The following is an 18823-nucleotide window of genomic DNA, read 5'->3' as shown; positions in this document are numbered from 1 at the left end:
CACGCCGCCGCACCACAAATCGAAAACTGCGTTTGACACACACCTGACACCCCCACAATAATGAATCCCATTTATTCCTTCAAATATAGTTACTCATGGTCTGATCAAAGAAACAATCTAATTAGTAAAACAAATTATAAAAATACAATAACAAATAAGTTTTATCTCACTAAGTTGAGCGACCATATGAATCTTAGAACGTCATTATTCTCACTTTTACGCCAAGTTTTTCGTTAGCTCAAAGTATTCTATAGCTTTTCTTATAGTCTCTTTCCAAGTCTTCTTAGTCTTTCCTCTACCCATTTGCCGTGAGCCTCTGTCTCATAGCACCATCTTCTAACCGGAGTATCTGTAGGTCTTTGGTTCATATGTTCAAACCATTTTAACAGATTTTTCTCATCTTATCTTCGATTGTGGTCACTCTTACTTTACTTCAGATATCCTCGTTTTTAATCTTATCTTTCTCATGTACCCACAAATCCAACGAAACATTCTCATGATCGTTACATTGATTTTTTTGCACGTATTGCTTTTTAATCGCCTAACATTTCATGCTATAAAGCATTGTTAGTCTTATTGCCGTCCTAATTTTTTCTTTACCTTTAGTGGCATACAACGACCGATCATTACACCGGATCCACATCATCCATTCAGCTAGTATTTTATAATAGAGATCTTCGTTTAATTGTCCGTTATTTTGCAAGCTAGAGCTTAAATAAGAAAATCTCATATTCTTCAACAGCCAGTAATTCTTGCAGCACAATGACCATAGATTCGATAGCATTGGCGTGAATCGTTGTGGGATTGAGGGTTACTGTGATAGTCGGTGGAGACGGCGAGACTTGGGTTTGCCGGAGGCGCTGATGGGACTGAGGTTCGGGGAGAACACTGGGAAAGGGATGGGCGTATATAATATTTCCTTTTTTTTCAGTTTTTTATTGTGAAATAGTGTAAATGTCACACATATGATTATACGAGGATGCAAACCAAAAAGGACTTTCGTGACAATCATTGAAAGTCTTAGGTGAAAACGTCTTAGAGAGGTGAAATTTTTTCTTCATGCATGTAAAGTGTTATCCGATATAAACTTCTATATATAGAGGTATGTTTGTATCCTCAATATAACACACATAAAATTAAAAGTGAAGGTTATAATATCAATCTCCCTCCCTTCTCTTTATCTGTATCCTTTTTTGTATGATAAAATTACAAAAATAAACAGTGTGATACAATGCACCATTTTCACTTCGATTTCTAGCAAATTTCATCTCTCTCTTACTTTTGCCCAAGGTTCTAAAAGACGCTGGGCGCTGGTCTGGCGGCTGTCCGCCTAGGTAGACTAGGCGGATTTAAATAAATATATTATTTATTATATAATAAGTAATAATATTAAGTTCGGCGAGGTAAATGTATTAAAAAGGGACAAATTTTAGCAGATGGTGCTGCTACGGTTGGCGGCGAACTCGCTTTGGGAAAAAACATATTAGTAGCTTATATGCCACGGGAAGGTTACAATTCTGAAGATGCGGTACTCGTTAGTGAGCGTTTGGTATATGGAGATATTAAAATATAAAATAAAAGAATACAGGAGACTCACCCAACACATCAGCAACCACGTGGAGCCAAGGCTACTCACCCAACACGCGAGGCCAAGGTCCCTATCCATCATCGCGTGCGGCCAAGGAGACTCACCCATCACCTGGCAATACGGGCCTGCTCCCTGACTCTGATACCATGTCAAATTATCATAGAGACAGGCCAAAGACCCACTTCCAACAACACCGATATTGTCTCCAACTTGTTAATTACCACCTATGTGTGATTTTATCACAAAAGACTTCGGTGTTAGTAGAAGTGTCTAAACTTTTCTTTTCTTAGAGACAGTTGATGTGGAATATTTCAACTCCTAGTCAAAGGCAACCCTGGTCCTTTCCTTTTAGTGTTGAGATATTATATAACTTGAGAGACTTAATGTTCACTTAGCATGTAAATGACCTACCGACATAGTATCCGTATATATGATGATACCCAACCAAGATGAATGAATTATATTGGTGTTTCCTTTTTGTTTTTTTGTTTTTTGGTTTTTTTTTGGGAAGGGGGGGGGGGGGTGAGGGTGGTGAAGTGGCGGCCGCTGTGTGGATGGGATGGTGTCGATTGACACCTTCCCAACGCAAGGCATGAGAGGGTAGATGGGAAACTTTTATAGCTTTTTTTTTTTTTTTTTTTTGGGGGTTTGTGGGGGGGGGGGGGGGGGGGGTGGGGAAGGGGTGGTGAGGGCGGTGAAGTGGCGGCCGCTGTGTGGATGGTGTTGAGAGGGTAGATGGGAAACTTTTAATAGCATCTTTGGGGTGGGGGGATGGTGAGGGTGGTGAAGTGGCGGCCGCTGTGTGGATGGTGTTGATTGACACCTTCCTAACGCAAGGCATGAGAGGGTAGATGGAAAACTTTTATAGCATCTTGTACTACATACCTACCCTCCGGCATGATCACCGTAATGATTATGGATAACCAATTATAGCTATTGTTGATAACTGTACTTAATTTGACCCCAACCACGACGGGGCTTGCAGGTGTGACATGCATTGAGAATCAGATTGAAGAGCACAATCTAGATCGCGGGAATTATAAATCTCACTATATGGATATAAGTTTTTGGAAGGCAGGGTTTCATGAATCGAAGAGGATGGTTCACGAGTCGTGCCAAAACGAATGAATATTTGTTTCCAAAAAAAAAATGAATGAATATTTAAAACATATATATTATAAATGTTACAGAAATCATGAAATATTACAAGAGAATCAAATCCAATGAGAGATTCCAGCCGTGCCAAGAAATACAACCAGGAGCCTTTACTAGCTCCTTTATGTTAGTTTAAGAAGTAATAAACGAGTTTAATCTAATATTTAAATTAGATAATCAGTTTTTTTTTTTTCTTTCTCCGTTCAGAATCGTCTAAGCTCGACGGGAGGCCAATGAGGTGGCACGCAAATTGGCAAGGCTGGCTTTGTCGTTGGAGAGCAACAAGTAACTTGGTAGATTGGCAAGGCTGGGTTTGTCGTTGGAGCAACAAGTAACTTGGTTTGAGGAACCACCTGATGTAATAATTGATCTTTTATTTGAGGATAGTACTTCTCAGTAATTTTTGGTGCGGGACACTCTTTTTCCCTTCAACTGGTTGAAATCTCTGACAAGGTTTTTATCGAGACCCTTTTTGTTGCACTCTATCTTTCATATTGTACGTATTTACTCTTTATTATCAATGAATATCGTACTTGTTCTAGGAAAAAAAAAATTAGCTAATCGGTTAAACCTAATTATCAAATCTGGAGGATCATTAACGCTAATTCCATCTTAGGTTCGATTCTCGACAAAGGAAAATTTGAACCACATTATTGCTAATCTATTATGAGGTGCTCACCCCCTCTCCTTAGTTTAGATAATATCGTTTGTTCAAAAAAAAATCTAGAGGATAATTAATGCTAATTCCGCTAAATTTCTGGAAGTCTCAATCTCTGTTGAGCTATAATAACTATATCTACACAGCATATACATATCCTTCTACATTGCCATAGCATGTTGATGCTCTGCGTTAGTGTCATCGTGATGAGCTGGGATTGTTTAAGTTCAAAGGTTAGCTTATAGAAGCTGGAAGATCGTAGTTAATTAGAAGATTAGATCGAGTACAAAATTAAGGAGACTTTAATTAAGTTAACATTTTCCATTTCAATACGTCGTTGGGAAACAAGTATTGAACTCACTACAAATATGTATCGTTTATTTGAGTTGAATCTAAAATATTCTCTTAAATTGAGTAGCACTATACCAACCGGTCAGATGTTTGTATTATTTTGTAGGTAAAGCACTCCATTTTGTAGGTCTTGTTGCAGTACTCCTACATGTGGTTGTGTAATTTTGTTGCCCTCTTCGTGTTTATCATACTAATAGAATAGTACTCACTCACATGATCAAGGTATTATTAACGTGGAAAGGGTGATGTTTTGCTCAATACCCTCAAATGGTGGTAATGTTCACCATCCTATTTATTATCATTGGATGAGTTTAAATTTTGAGATTTGTGTCTATTCATTACATATATCTTGAAATTTAATCTTATCCAATAGTGATAAATAAGGTAGTGATCATCATCATTGCTTGATAATGGTCAGCAAAAATATATTCGATGGAAAATGCTAGGGAATCCATTTGTTTAGACCATATTTTGTAAATTATATGATGTGACGGGTTGATGATTAGATTCCTTATTTAAATTATTAAAGAAAAATCCAACCATCAACTGCCACATGATGTGGTTAACAAAATATGATTTAAGTAGGTGATCTCTCTAACATCATCCTATTAAGATTAACCAAGCTAAGCTAGTTTGTTTCGTGTTGTTGAACTCTCTCGACCCATTTCTCTCTTTGAGAAAGCCTTTGCTAGCCACCACAAACCCTAAATATGAGATAAAAGTCGCCGCCCATTGCTCTTGCTTGGGGTCACCGGTAAACCAGTGCCCCCTCCTTCCCTCCTATCTCATCCGCCCCTCCCACATGTACATTGTGCCTCCACCCCTCTATGTCCTTCCTGTCTCCTCCTCCCGCTGCTTCTCTCTAAATGAGCATTTGAAGGCCCTATGCAAAAGTTGAAAATAGCGCTGCCACAGACATTCGAATCCAGCACATGGCCAAAAAGTTGAACGGCTAAACCACTTGCACTAGAACCTTAATTACTGTCATCTTTTGCATTAAATGTATTTGATATGCATCTTTATACATGTAATGATAATTTGGGGGGCCTTTCGAATCGGGGTACGTGCAGTGGCACCTTTTGCACGCGCTCAAGGCTGACTCTACTAAAGATGGATGCCAAATCCAATTCCCTCCACTACCCCTTCCTTGACCGGCATGTCGACTTTCCCTCAATGCTAAGCGTTCTGCGACTTTGGCCAAAGTAAGGTTTTTTTACATATATACGCCCTTAGCCTCACCCTACTTTCATATGTTACTGTCCTTATATATATTTGTAGGCGTTGGTGAAGGTGTTTTGGATCCCGTGGCTATCTCTTTGTTTGACGTTTTTGGTTGGATGCGGTGTACTCTTCGTTGTGGGTTTGTAAATTTTGTATTGCGATGTCTTGGTCGAATTGACCACTCGGTTGTTTTCTCCAGTGTAACTGTCTTGGTGACTACTGACAAGACGTTCATCGCGACTCGGCTGTTCTCTATGTTTGGATGATAGGAATTAGGGTTTCCTTTAATGTTTGTGTTTTTGCTCCTTGGGCGTTCTCCTAATGTGTTTTGGGTTGTTTGCCCCGTTGTAACCCTGGTTTCTGCTTAATAAATGTTACTTTTAGAAAAAAGAAAACTGCTCACAGTATTTCAAAAGTTAAATTTCTTGAATATTTCAGCCGCGCCATGCATCATTGCATCTTGATTATTGGATGGCCCCCATCTTTTAGTAAGCCATACTTTACTTTGCTTTTGTCAAATTGCAATTGAGTCAATAGAAAGGATATTATTTTCTTCTCATGGTGGAATACGAAGACAAAAGTGACCTTGGGATATATATATGCCTTTTATTTTTTTCGATTTTTCTTTCAACTTTTTCATTGAATAAATCAACCTGAAATTGCTAAGCTCAAACTGCAAGTGCTTAATTGTACCAGTGATTAGGACATTCGTGTTAATCCTATTACTTCAGAATTTAAACCCATGCCAATATCATAGTGTAAGGTGTGAATTTAAAAATGTAAGGTCAAACTTGGATATTTGAGTAAATTCCATATCACTAAGTGGCTTGAAACATTCCAAATTTTACTTAATGAAGTGTAATCTTTCTTGGCGTGTAGTTCTACTCACCTATACTGTAAACCCTAATTAATAAATAACACCACCAATCCATGAACTTTTGGAGTTCATACCAGCCACTATACATATCCATCAAAATATATCTGATTTATAATTCACATAAATAGGAAGTAAATTACCTCAGATATAAGAGAAAATAAAAATATGGCCGAAGACTCATAATAGCTACATCGAATATATTGTCACAGAGACAGAGAAGAGTAAAGATGCTGTTAGGGTTCTACATGTCCGAAATATCTTAGAGAAAGTTGATGACCTAAGTCTCTTTCCTTCTCCTCTCTCAGCTGCTAAAACATTGCTTTGCCCTGTTTTTTTTTTTTTTTTGGACTGATATAACAGAAACGAGCTCGCGGTTCTCTGGTTTCCGACTTTGGATGCACATATTTATCGTCGATAAATTACTATAGTAGAAAGCAGAGCATGAGAAAAAGTGGCCAAATCCAACAGCGTACTGCGTACGTATCCGCTTTAAGCTAATATTTTGGAGATATTGACAATGATATGGTACCTTAGTCCATAGTTGTGTTGGTCCATAGAACTGGGATCTACTAAAATGTGATTTTGGGTTGCCCAGAATCTACATGCCTTTGGAAAATTAGATAAACTTAATAATTTTTAAAAATTCTTATTTTGGAGATATTGACAATGATATGGTACCTTCGTCCATAGTTGTGTTGGTCCATAGAACTGGGATCTACTAAAATGTGATTTTGGGTTGCCCAGAATCTACATGCCTTTAGAAAATTAGATAAACTTAATAATTTTTAAAAATTCTAATGGCTACAAGGATCCCTTTTTCAGTACGTCATTAATCTATATAAGATGGACATGTCGTCAATGATTAAACTTTATGCGTCGTCGATATTTGATCAATATGTTGATATATATAATTTTGATTAGTTTATTGAGATTTGATTTCTTTTCAATTTTCCTTTTCTTTTATTCTTTTATTTTTTTTAATTACACATTTACTTTTACGTTATGTTTGGACAAAGAACTTCAAAATTCCATATATGTAACTTAAGCTAAATTTGGTAGGATCCTCCACACACACCAAAAAAAAAAATTGATGCAGAAGATTAAAAAATGACTAGATACAATACATTATTTTAGGTCGAGAGCTTTTAAAAATAATAATTCTGAAAGTTTTTAGTTGTTAATTTTCTTTTGAGTCCAGCTTTTAATGATTTGGTAGAGTATGCTTTTAAGGCTTTCATGGCGGGGATCATCTCAATCAGTGTTTGCGGAAAGGATTCAGTATATGTTTTAACTCAGAAGATAGTCATGGCTGTGATTATATATTCGTTGAGCAAAATGACAATAGTAATAGTTTAAATATTAACAACCTAACTAAATTTTAGTAGGATGTGGCGGGATATGTAGAGAGTAATTCTGCATGTTGAATGGTAGATAGAGGTAGTAGTTAGCTCACAAAAATTCATGTGTATACCTCTTCTGCTAGGTCAAGGGTTATGTGACATGCATGCAAGTCGCAACAACTACCAATGTGATTATTAGGAACTGATCAAGAAAGTTTGTCTGAAAACTTTCCTTGAATTCTTGGTGCCACATTTCTCAGTACTGATAAATTAGTAAATAATTAACAAATATTGGGTAATGCGGGGCAAACTTTGTGCTGCAGCAGGTTGCAGATTTTGGAAACTGAAATAACATTTTAATCGATTTTAATCATTGTCGAAATGAGTGGTTGATCAGACTGAAAACTTTGACGGATTGTGGAGTTCCTAAAAGTTTAATTTATATTAACTTATTAAGTTAATTACTAACTTATTGGTTTTGTTGCTCCACCACCACCACATCCACAAGGACCACAACCCTGGTGGTCCATGTTTTTGTGTACAATAATCTATTTGTCTGCTTCTCTATTGTCAACGAAGATAAACTTTATTCAATCTCTGTTCCCACTGTAGTACTTGTGGCTTTTGCACTTTTTTTTCTCAGTGTAGTAAATTTTTTATTACTAGCAGTTCTCAAATGACTTGAGAATTTCATCAATACTAAGTTACTAACTACTGGACAACCATCGCGATAGGCCCTCACCATTCACCAATTCTCAAAGCTTTGTATGTTAGATTGACAACCGACCTAAACCCTAAACTTCGCTTTTTGGTAATTTTGTAATACTTAATTAAAACCACCATGGGATTTTCATTGAACTTTATATATACTAAATTTTTGTTTTAATTAATTAACCCTTTTTAGGGTTGGTTTTGCCTCTCATGCCTTTCATGATATTAAAGGTGACATAGGAAAAGTTGTTTTATATCTGCTGATTCTTCAATTAATTTTTTTTCAATCATGTTGAAGATGAAGATATACAGAGATGCATAATTAAGCTATGGGAGTTACAGAACAACACAGTAGTAGTAGCAGTGTTCTAAAATTCGGTCTAGGCGGCGTCTAGGTGCTAGGCGCTGAAGGCTCACCGCAATTTAGTGCAAATCGTTTTGAAAAATCGGTCTGGAGCTAGGCGGCTCCTAGGCAGTGCCAAGGCGGTCCTAGGCTGTTTTTTTTTTTTTAATTAATTGTGTGCTTTTTTCTTTTTTTAGTTTCATGGTAGTATACTTATGGAAATGGTGTATCTAATTTGCAAAAGATGGATTAACTACAAGTTCATCCAATTGTGAAATGAATTGGAGCACTTTTGAGGGAATACATACAAAGACAAGAAATAAACTAGATACAACAAGGTAAAATAATTTAATCTATGTCCAATCTAATGCAAGGATCATGAACAAGAATAATTTAGTCTATCATCCAAAAATACTCCTCATTATGATTATATGCTTACTGTTTTTTAAATATTGAACTTGTTGGATGGATGTACTTTGTGTATTCTTCTACTTCTATTTTTGCATTTTATCATTCTTTTATTATCCATACAAGTATAGTTTATTTTATTTTTTTAAGTGTAAATAGGTTTACAAGATATACAATTAATTTACATAAATCCACCTAGTTGCCTAGGCGCTAGGCCCCTTCCCGCTGCCCGCCTAGCACCTACCGTTTTTTAGAACCTTGAGGAGCAGTACACCAATAGTGAGTGCAACCGTACGTATAATAAGCCCATGCAACCAAATCAATTAGGTAATTTAGGTTATAAATTTTGACTTGGAATGGTGGTTTCAAATTAGGGTTTGGTCTATGCATGTGGGTAGGCGAAACGAGACTTGATCACCAACATATTCAAAACCCAACAGAATAATGAGTAAAATTTGAAGAGAATGCCTAGCTTAGCTAGCAATTTAAACTTGGACATGCAGTAGGTCTACCAAATGCGTGTAGATTCTAATATGTGTGTGTGTGTGTGTGTGTGTCGGAGCTTGGTCATTTAATCACATGTGCTTGTGATAGTGCTATTTATACACCCACTTATACCTCTCACATATTTTTATTAATTTTTAACTTCTTCAATTCATTCAATCCGATGATCGAAAATTAAAAAAGATGTGTGAAAAGTGAAAATAAGTGCGTGGATAGCACCATCCATATGCTTGATGCATGCTAGGGTTCGCTAACATCGCAAACTATCCATAAACAATATATATATATATATATATTATACTTTAACCATCAGTTCAGAAAACTTTAACCGCATATGATCTTACCTAGCTATTGTGTACTTTTCTTAGTTAGTTAAGAGTTATCTCTACGATATATGTTAAGCATTCATAATATAAACTTCATCCTCATATATGTTTATATTATTTACCATTATTTAAAGATTATATTTCAAAAAAGAAAAACTAAATCAAACCAAAGATCAATTAATCATTTATATGCATCAAATTAATGAATATTTTTTTTAAACAAAAAGGATTGAATTAAGAAGGGGCTAGCAATAATATTGTTCAAGAGATTGTACAAATTGGTTCCCCATCATAGGATTAGTGCAAATATTGTCCCATATTTAATTGCATTAAACAAAATATTTGGTATTTTCTCATATAATATATATAATCTGGCACACACTCACACGCTTTTATTTTCTCGATAACGAGTTATTTATATATAGATAAGATGCAAAAATAATTCAAGAGAAAAAAAAAAATCAATCCGAATTATCAGACAAGTAAACCAGTCCACAAAGATGAGGAAAGTTAGATATTACTTCACAAATTTTCTCTGTTCTCCAAAACTGGTGCATAAAAAGGTTCTAATAAGTATAAAAAGCTCTTATTTATATAAGCCTAAATAAAGTCTTTCCTCTTATCAATGTGAGATTTATTCTTTACGTGTGGCAAATTTTTAAGTTAAGCACATGGACAAAACAAACGGGATAACGTAGAGTGTGTGTGACTGTTGGACTTCAAGCATTAGACAACATGTTATGATACCATAAAAAAAAGGTAGGGTAGGTATGTTTCTCAACCGATCCCCGCCTTCTCAATCTTGTAATATTCAGATATATAGAATCTTAATTAGGTTTTCGTCAGTTGGCAAGTCTTTCTCTAGGAATATTCTGGTCTATACAATATTAAGTTATAACTGCAATTTCTGCCGTGTCTACTTGTTGCCTGAAGTTTCACTTGACAGTCCTATACAAAAAGAGTAAAAGCTTGGTTTCTTTTATCACCATAAATAGTATAAAACTCTCTTCACATGGCTAGCTTGCTTAATAACCCCTCTGCATGAAAACCAAGATAATAACAATTCTCTAATATATCATAATCTAGCTACCTTAGTAATTGAACAGTTGCTAAATTCTCTGTTGTATCACCTGACACAATTTGTATTGTGTATATATGCAGACACATATATACTGACATCTACAAGAGTCTCGGCATGTACCTTGATCAATTTTACGTTCCACCTATATAGTTAGGAAATAATTCTTTTGATACAAGAGGCACTGGATGGAAGAGTGCCAATCAGCTGAGCTATAAATTTCTTCCAACTAGTTAAGGGCATTGGATATATATGTCCAATAAATGGTCGATTACATGCAAAGTTTTTTGCACTACTAGGCGTATAAGTGTAAGTTGTAACATCGATGTTTTGAAAAATCTACCAGTTACAGAATCATAATCTAATAAACATTGATTTGGGGAAAACATTTGAGCCGACAAAACAAGAAATGCGTCCAGCTAATCACATTCTTAATTTCTCTCTCAAGTCTCCATTTACATAACTATAGAACTAATTCATTCTACTTTTTTGCTACTCCTATTTAGCACGAAAATGCTATCTCTACCCATTCAATTTTGAAGTTTTAATTTCACCTTAACTAGCTGACAATGACAATAACAGAAACTCAACTAATGAAAACTACTTGTTCGGTATCCAAATTAACTTGGAAGGCCTATTGTGAGATCAAGATTTAGGTCAGGCAAATCACTGCAGCTTGTGTTGCTTTCCGGGCCACTTGCAGAATCTGTAAATGGTTTCTGATGATCATCAGAGTCGTTGTCCCCTTGAGAATTCGCTGCTTTACATGGATGATTTACTTTTCTGGAGCCAAATGATGATTTTGAAAGGCCAATATTCTGTGTGTGTCCTATGCGATGGTTATTGGGGTCAACTCCCATTTGTATTAGTTTTCTCCTTAGATGCGTGTTCCAGTAATTCTTTACTTCATTATCAGTTCTTCCCGGCAATCTTCCAGCGATTAGCGACCACCTATTTGAATTTTACAAGTAACATTAATACATGATCTTTATATAGTTTCAGCAATTAGTACTCTTAATTATGAATAAAGAAGGCCAACCTCCCTATATGGCAAGTTTATAGGGACCATTTGCTTGTTTTCGATTATCAATTTTTATTTTTAATTTTTTTTCAAAACCAAAATCAAGCCAAATTTTAAGACTCACAAACTAGCTTTCAAATACTTATCAAACAATCTTTTTAACGAAAACTAAAAATTAAAAAAAATAAAATGGTTATCAAACATTCTCTTAGCTATTTAACTTAATATATATATATATATATATATATATATATTATTTGTAATTATCATCATGAAGCACGTATTACCATCATATAGTACCATTAGGAAATTATGCAATAGCTAGAGAGGAGCATGCATTATCAATTAGGATTATTGTTGCAATTTATTCAGACTCTAGCAAATGCATAAGCCTCCAATGAAAAAAAGTTAATTAATTAACCTTAAAAAAATATTTTTTTCTGTGATTTTTCATCCCATCAAAATACTCCCTTTCTATGTTTGCTTGAAATTTTTCAGAAACTCTACTCCTGCATGTATATGATAGAGGGTTATCTTCTTTCAAAATATTCCCTTTTAATTTCTCCTTTTTCTCAAATTGTTATCAACATATTTGTCTATTCGCGAGCAGTATACCTGTTTCCAAGAAGTGCATGGAGCTTGATGATTAGGTCTTCTTCATCTTCACCAAAGTTGCCACGTTTCAAGTTTGGCCTTAGATAATTTACCCATCTTAATCTACAACTCTTTCCACAACGGAGCAAGCCTGCACCATTATTAAATTTCAAATGATGATCAATAATTAAGATTAATGAAAAATAAGGAACCATAGACATTTAATAAATATTTTTCAAGCTCATAAGTTAAGAATTAATTGAGAACTACATGTGTAAGTGCGTGTACATGAGCGAATTTGTCCATGTTAACGATTTTTTTTTTTTCGAGAATTGATATTATTACTCCAAGTACATTAAGGCACTGAAGAATGGTTTGAACCGAAGAGAAAGAAAAATGTCCTATTCACCAGAGCAATATACCTTCCACGTGATTTTGGTTTTGTAAGTGCAAGAGGAAGTGCATGTATACAGTATACCTGCAGCAAGTGGAAGGGAGCGCCAGCTTCCTTCGCCATTTTTTTCAACAAATTCAGTGAGCTTCTTATCTTCTTGCTTCGACCATGCTCCTTTGTTCGTCTTTTTCTTCTCACAGCAAGGTTTCCTCATTACAGTAGTAATATCGAAGTTCTTCTTACAGCAAATGCAGAGAGAGAGGGAGAGAGAGAGAGAGAGAGAGAGAGAGAAACTCAAGCTGCCCAAGTGAAGGGAGCTAGAGAACAATATAACAAAGTTTTCTGACTACTTCGCTTGACTTACAGTTGGGTAATTTAACTACACATCATCTGTCGAGCGTTTGGTGTGTGTGTGACGGTGTCTGGTACTATGCCAACCTTATTAAATCTTTTTTCTATTTTCCTTTCTATTTATCACGCAACAAAGTTTAGCAACACTATTAATACCTAGAGTAATCCTAATGCTTGTGTTCCTCAGGAATTTACTTATCATCCACTTACGATTAACGAAAATTTATCATTTGAATATTATAATCGGAACTGTTTATTCTCTTTATCATCATCTAAAGATCATATCTATAAAAAATTATTCAATTTGGAGATCGTTTAATCATCCATACGTGTTATACCAATCAACCATTGTGGTAATAAGTAGCATCATCATGATGAACCGTCAATTTGTTTTATGCATATGAATGATTAAAAGATCTTCAAATTGAATAACTTTTTTGCATATATGAACTTTAGATGACGATTAAGAAAATGAACGGTTCCGATTATGATGTTCGAACGGTAAAAATTCGTTAATCGTAAATGTGAGGACACAAACATTATCCATTCTCTTAACCTTCAACATTAAAAAAAACCTACTTTAAAGTCAGCTATTTAAATGTGAAAACATTTTGATGTCTTTGATATTTAACCCCGATAGTCAATACTATCAACAAAGTGGAGACTAGCTGGTTTGGTATTGCTGTGCTTTGAAAAAAAAACTGCTTCTGCTGTGCTGTGAGAATAAGCAGCTGTGAAATAAAGTAGCAAAGTGTTTGGTAAACTTTTTTGTAAAAGTGCTTTTGAAAAAAAAAAAAAAAAAAAAAAAGCAGTATAGTGTTTGATAAACTTTTATGTAAAACAGATGTGAAAAAAACTGGTTTTTCAAAGCGAGGTTTTGCAGCTTTGTATTTTTTGCTTTTTTTTTACTCAAAACTGTGAAAAAAAGCTGAAACTGAATGTTTACCAAACATAAAAAAAGTTTACTAATTAAAATCGTCATCGAGTGCTAATAACACAATGAAATTTTTGACAAATATATCAATAAATTGACACTTTCCTTGTCATGGTTACGTTTAATTTATAATTAATTTGAATGGTCTATTGTTTCTCTTATTTCCTTCATAATTTAGTAATAATACTAAAAAAATAAAAGGCAACTTCAAATTTTGTAATGTACTATATCGACTAAAAGTTAAAGGGTAGTGTTATGCACACTCATTTTTAATTCTCACACACATTTTTTTAATTTTCTATCATCTGATCTAATATAAAAAATTAATAAACAAAAATTAACAAGACTATAAGAAAATAAAAAAGAGTGTGAATAGCAAATTCCAAGTTAAGAATGCATGGCCAAAACATTTTTTTTTTTTTTGTTGGGGTCGAAGTAGACGAACTATCTCTGCTTAGTCACATAATCTTTGATACATCCATTATCCATAATGAGTATTTTTTGTGGATGAGAATTCTCTCTCTTTTTCACTCTGCCTGTTTATACCAATGGATTCTGATAAAAATAAAAAATAAAAGAAACTAAAAATCAAAGGGGCTGGATTCAAGATGGAATCTGACAAGTCTTGTACAGGTAGGTCACGTCCACCCGCGAGTTGAATGGTAGATTCGCGGCCACAGACAAACTTGAGCTACAGACGGCGTCCTCCTGTGAAGTGTACGAACATTTGACACCCTTACAGTATGAATGAACGACCGACTTTTCGAGAAAGGTCCACGTAAATGGATGATATCATCAGATCTCACATTCTGGAGTTAGTAGACCAAACAATCCGAATTGTTCATATATAGGCGTTGGAGAGTAAGATAGTATATGAAATGGGCCTGTAAATGAATTAATAAGAAGGGTAAATCTCAGTTAATGTTGTGATTTTTAACATTTAGTACATGAAGTTTTTTTTGTCTCAAAGTTATACTTAAATGTTAATTTTGGAACAATTTTATAACTCCGTTAGTTTGGCTGTTAAGTCTCCCTTTAATTAATGACGTGACGTCTATGTGAACAATAATTGAACGCTAGGTGTCATTAAGAGGTTCAAGTAAAAATTAAAAATTAAAAAAAAAAATTTCTCGCTCAAATTTAAAATATTAAAATATTTAATTAAATAAAATTATTATTAAAAAAAAAATTAAAATCAAAACCCCCTTCGTCATCCCCACCCGACACTCTCTGTCAAAGGCACACCGCCACTCTCTGTCGCACCGGAATCGTGTTCCGCAGCGTCGTGTCCTCCTTCGCGATGGCGAGTTGAGCTCCTCGCATATTAAATCGAACGTGGATTTCCCCATCCGAAAACCCTTTTTGAATTCCGATTCCGGAAAATCCGGCTGGTTGCACTTGTCCCACCACGCTTTCGACCTGTTCTTGACCCACAGCCGCCGATGGTGACCCGACCCGACTCCAGGCTTACCTTTTTCGACTCCATCAGCTAACGCCGAGACCGCCGCACAGACGGCGCTTCTCTTTTTTCTCCGCTTCATCGTTTCAGATTCTTCCACCTCCGAGTAGCACTCCTGCAAATCGGAGTAGTAATCCTGCATGGCCTTGTTCCTCTCCTCGTGCGTCTCTTCTATTAACGACGTGTCGTCATTCGATGCCCTGTCGTGGTCGAGCTCGTCCTGCTTCTCCTGCTCTTCGAGCAACGACAAGGAGGCAATTATTCATTTGCGTGTGTAGCGAGTTCTGGAGGAAGGTGTAGACGGTGGCGAGGTCTTCAGCTACTGGGTCTATTTAGAGGTCGAGTTTCATATAAGGTGAGATTTGCAGACAAAAACCATAACAAGGAAATTGAGGAAGAAGGGATGGAGGGGTGTCGGCTGGGGAAGACGAAGGGTTCTGGGGCTTTTTTCTTTTTCTTTTTTTAATTGATTATTTTAATATTTTAAATTTCGGAGAGAAATTTTTTTGAATTTTTAATTTTCACATGGACCATTAATAACATGTGACTTTCAGTCATTCTTCCTATGAGAGATACGTTATCATCAATTAACAGAAGACTTAATAACTAGACTAACAGATGTATAAGATTGTTTTAAAATTAACATTTTAGGTATGACTTTGAAACGAAAAAAATTTCATGTACTAAATGTTGAAAATCATAAAATTTAAAGATAGTAAACTGATATTTATCCTAATAAAAATAACAGAATTTAAACGGTTTAAAGTGTTGGATTCGTTGGGAGGATCTCAATCCAATTTAAATATTTGTGGAAAAAGCCCAAACTTTGGATTTCTCCCTCGCACCGACGTTCTAAACCAGCGACGTTTAAAAGGTTTAGAATACGAAGGAAAACCGGATTTTAGATTCTGGCAAAAAAAAAATGATAAAATGTCCAAACAAACATATACAGAGGCATTGGCAAGCCCTATATCATATTATATTCATCGGTTTCACAGTCATAATTACTTTATTATTATTGTTGCATGCTGAGGTTTATTTATACATTTTTTTTAAGGTAAATTAAGGAAATTCAATTTATAAACAAACTTTTAAAAACTAAAAAACATAAAAGTTTATGATTTATTTATTACTTAAGCGATAAATGTGTTCATTCCTATTAGAGACACATCATTTAATTTGTAATATTTGTCATTAAATTTAATCTTCCAAGCATTAACATTTTTCTTAGAATAGTACATACATGCACAGGTTTAAAAGGGATTTGGATCCTCTCTTGAGTTAATGGAGAGGATCCTCCTGACTCATCATCGTGGACCGTTGGATTTTTATTCAACGGCTACAAATATGGGTCCCTTTAAAGTTATAATAATTGTATCCGTTGGATAAAAATCCAACGGTCTATGATGATAGGTCAGGAGGATCCTCTCCATTAGCTCAGGAGAGGATCCAAATCTGTTTAAAAGGAATATACTATTACTACAAATGTACATAGAAAAATGTCAAAGAGATTTTTTAAAAAGAAAACTAATGAAAATGACTTGAAAACTTTGAGTTTTAATGATAAGGACAAAATAAAAAGTAAAGTAAATAGTATCATGATTGACTTTTTAGTATAAAAATATGGTTTTTCGTTAAAGTGAACAGTACCGTAGTTTTTCGTTAAAACTCTCTTCTTTAAAAGATGAAACTCTCTATATTTTTTGTTATAAAATTAGAATTGTGAAGTGGCAGAGTTTATAAAAAAAATTATTTTGAGAGAGTTTCCTTGTAACATATCTCATACGTATAATATAGGTTACCAGAGTGTAGAGTTGGTAGATAATAGAGTTGACTGTTAGCTTTGAACGAAGGGTTTGATTTCTGGATCCTGTTTGAGGATTCAGGAGATTATTTAATCATGTCTGTTTATCGTAAATCGTGTGATTAGATCATATATTATTTGTTTTTAATTTTAAATAAAATATTTAAAATAATTTCTGAATGCATAATATATTATAAACGAACGCGATTAAAAGATTCCATGAATCCTCACCAAGGCAAGGATCCTCATTAGATTTTTTCTACTTTGATTTGGAAGAGGATTCTCTTCGGATCTATTTTGTGAGAATCTTAGGCATCTTCACATCGTAGTCGTTCATCGTACATCGTGCGATCAGTTTTTGTCAGATATTATTTATGTTGATTTTTAAATAAAAAATAATTAAATAATTTATGACTATACAATATATGATAAATAACTAAGATGTGAAGATTTCTCACATGGTAGATACTGATGGGATCCAATTCCCTTTGTTTTGGAACGTCAGAGCAAACTGAATTCTCTCAGTTGAGTCGTTCATTGCCTCCTCTAATAAAGACAACTTTTGAAATTTTGCTCTGGTGCTGCAGTGTCATAAATATAAGTGTTCCCTTCCTTCTTTTTCAACAGAGAATTGAAAAACTACGCATTCAAGTTTTTTGGTGAAAAGTCAAAAGTAGCATCAAGAAAAAAGGTTGGAAATTGGAATCAAGTTACATCATGTTCTTTCATTTAGTTTTAGGTGATAAAAGAATAAGTCTCAGATGGAAAAAAAAAAAAAAAATCTTTTTATAGGATTATAATTAAATATATTGGATTACTTTTTAAATCGTCCAACTTTGATCGAAGAATGGACATTGCATAAACTTATAAGTAAATTAGGTTACTTCTTAAATTGCTAATTAATTATATGTGTTAGGCATACCACGGAGAGCTAAATAGAGAAGAAGAAGTCGACAGTTTGAGAGAGAGAAATCTTAGAGAGGAACAAAACAGCAGTCTTGTAAATGTGTTTCAACTCACATCTTTTTAATTGTCTCATTAATCCCTACAATCCATCTCTATTTTAAGATCAGTAACACCCTTATTCAAATCAATCTAAAAACCAAAACATACTCTCTATAACGCAGCATTACTAGTTCATTTGATTCTGAATTTCCAAGCACAAAAAGAGAAAAAACAGCCTTTCTTAATACTCTCCAGCGAAGACATATACATAAGCATACAAATGAAATTTTGTAGGTTTAAGGAAGCTAAGTACAGTTATACTAGGGCAAATTTTTTGACAAAAGTACTCAGAAGGTCAACTCAAGATAAGGCAAGAAGAGACAAAGTGACGTGGAATTGACTTTGGTGAACACGAAGAGAAAATGTGAGATAAAGCTACATCTTGCTCCTAACAAAAAAAAAATTTCTTGAATCCGCGACTGAAAATTATAAAAAATAAAGGGAAGCTAAATTTTACTGCATTCAAGAGTTTGTAGCTTTTAGCTTCTTCTTTTGGTTGTTTGGAAAGAAGATTCTTGACCAAAAGGCATTAATATTTGCTTTCTCTGGCTAATTGAGTTCTCTCATTCGGGAGATTTTTTATTGTACTTGGAACACGAGACTGATACCAAATATTATTATATAGTTAGAGGAATATTTAAAAAATAAAATTTTATGCTAATTATATAATAACATGTGGCGTTTAATCCCATGTTCCGGAC

General features: G+C 34.6%; 1 protein-coding gene across 1 annotated transcript; it reads right to left on the bottom strand.

The window, feature by feature from the left end:
- Window positions 1-10957: 10957 nt before the first annotated feature.
- LOC137713790 (MYB-like transcription factor 4) lies at window positions 10958-12831 on the bottom strand. The gene is made up of 3 exons (XM_068453142.1): window positions 12654-12831; window positions 12197-12326; window positions 10958-11511 (listed from the first exon to the last, which is right to left on the bottom strand). Exons 1-3 carry the CDS (start codon window positions 12781-12783, stop codon window positions 11181-11183), a joined length of 591 nt encoding a protein of 196 aa, XP_068309243.1. The 5' UTR covers window positions 12784-12831; the 3' UTR covers window positions 10958-11180.
- Between the last annotated feature and the right edge of the window lie 5992 nt (window positions 12832-18823).

This window comes from Pyrus communis, chromosome 13 (genome assembly GCF_963583255.1).
Source record: "Pyrus communis chromosome 13, drPyrComm1.1, whole genome shotgun sequence".
Lineage (NCBI taxonomy): Eukaryota > Viridiplantae > Streptophyta > Magnoliopsida > Rosales > Rosaceae > Pyrus > Pyrus communis.
This window is presented reverse-complemented; position numbering and strand designations above follow the sequence as displayed.

Excerpts from the sequence above, each read along its gene's own strand:
- LOC137713790 (XM_068453142.1), bottom strand. The coding sequence starts at position 12,783 with ATGAGGAAACCTTGCTGTGAGAAGAAAAAGACGAACAAAGGAGCATGG. Across the intron at positions 12,327-12,653 it reads CTCCCTTCCACTTGCTGCAG|GCTTGCTCCGTTGTGGAAAG; the intron begins GTATACTGTATA and ends ATAATGGTGCAG. Across the intron at positions 11,512-12,196 it reads CATGCACTTCTTGGAAACAG|GTGGTCGCTAATCGCTGGAA; the intron begins GTATACTGCTCG and ends AAATTCAAATAG.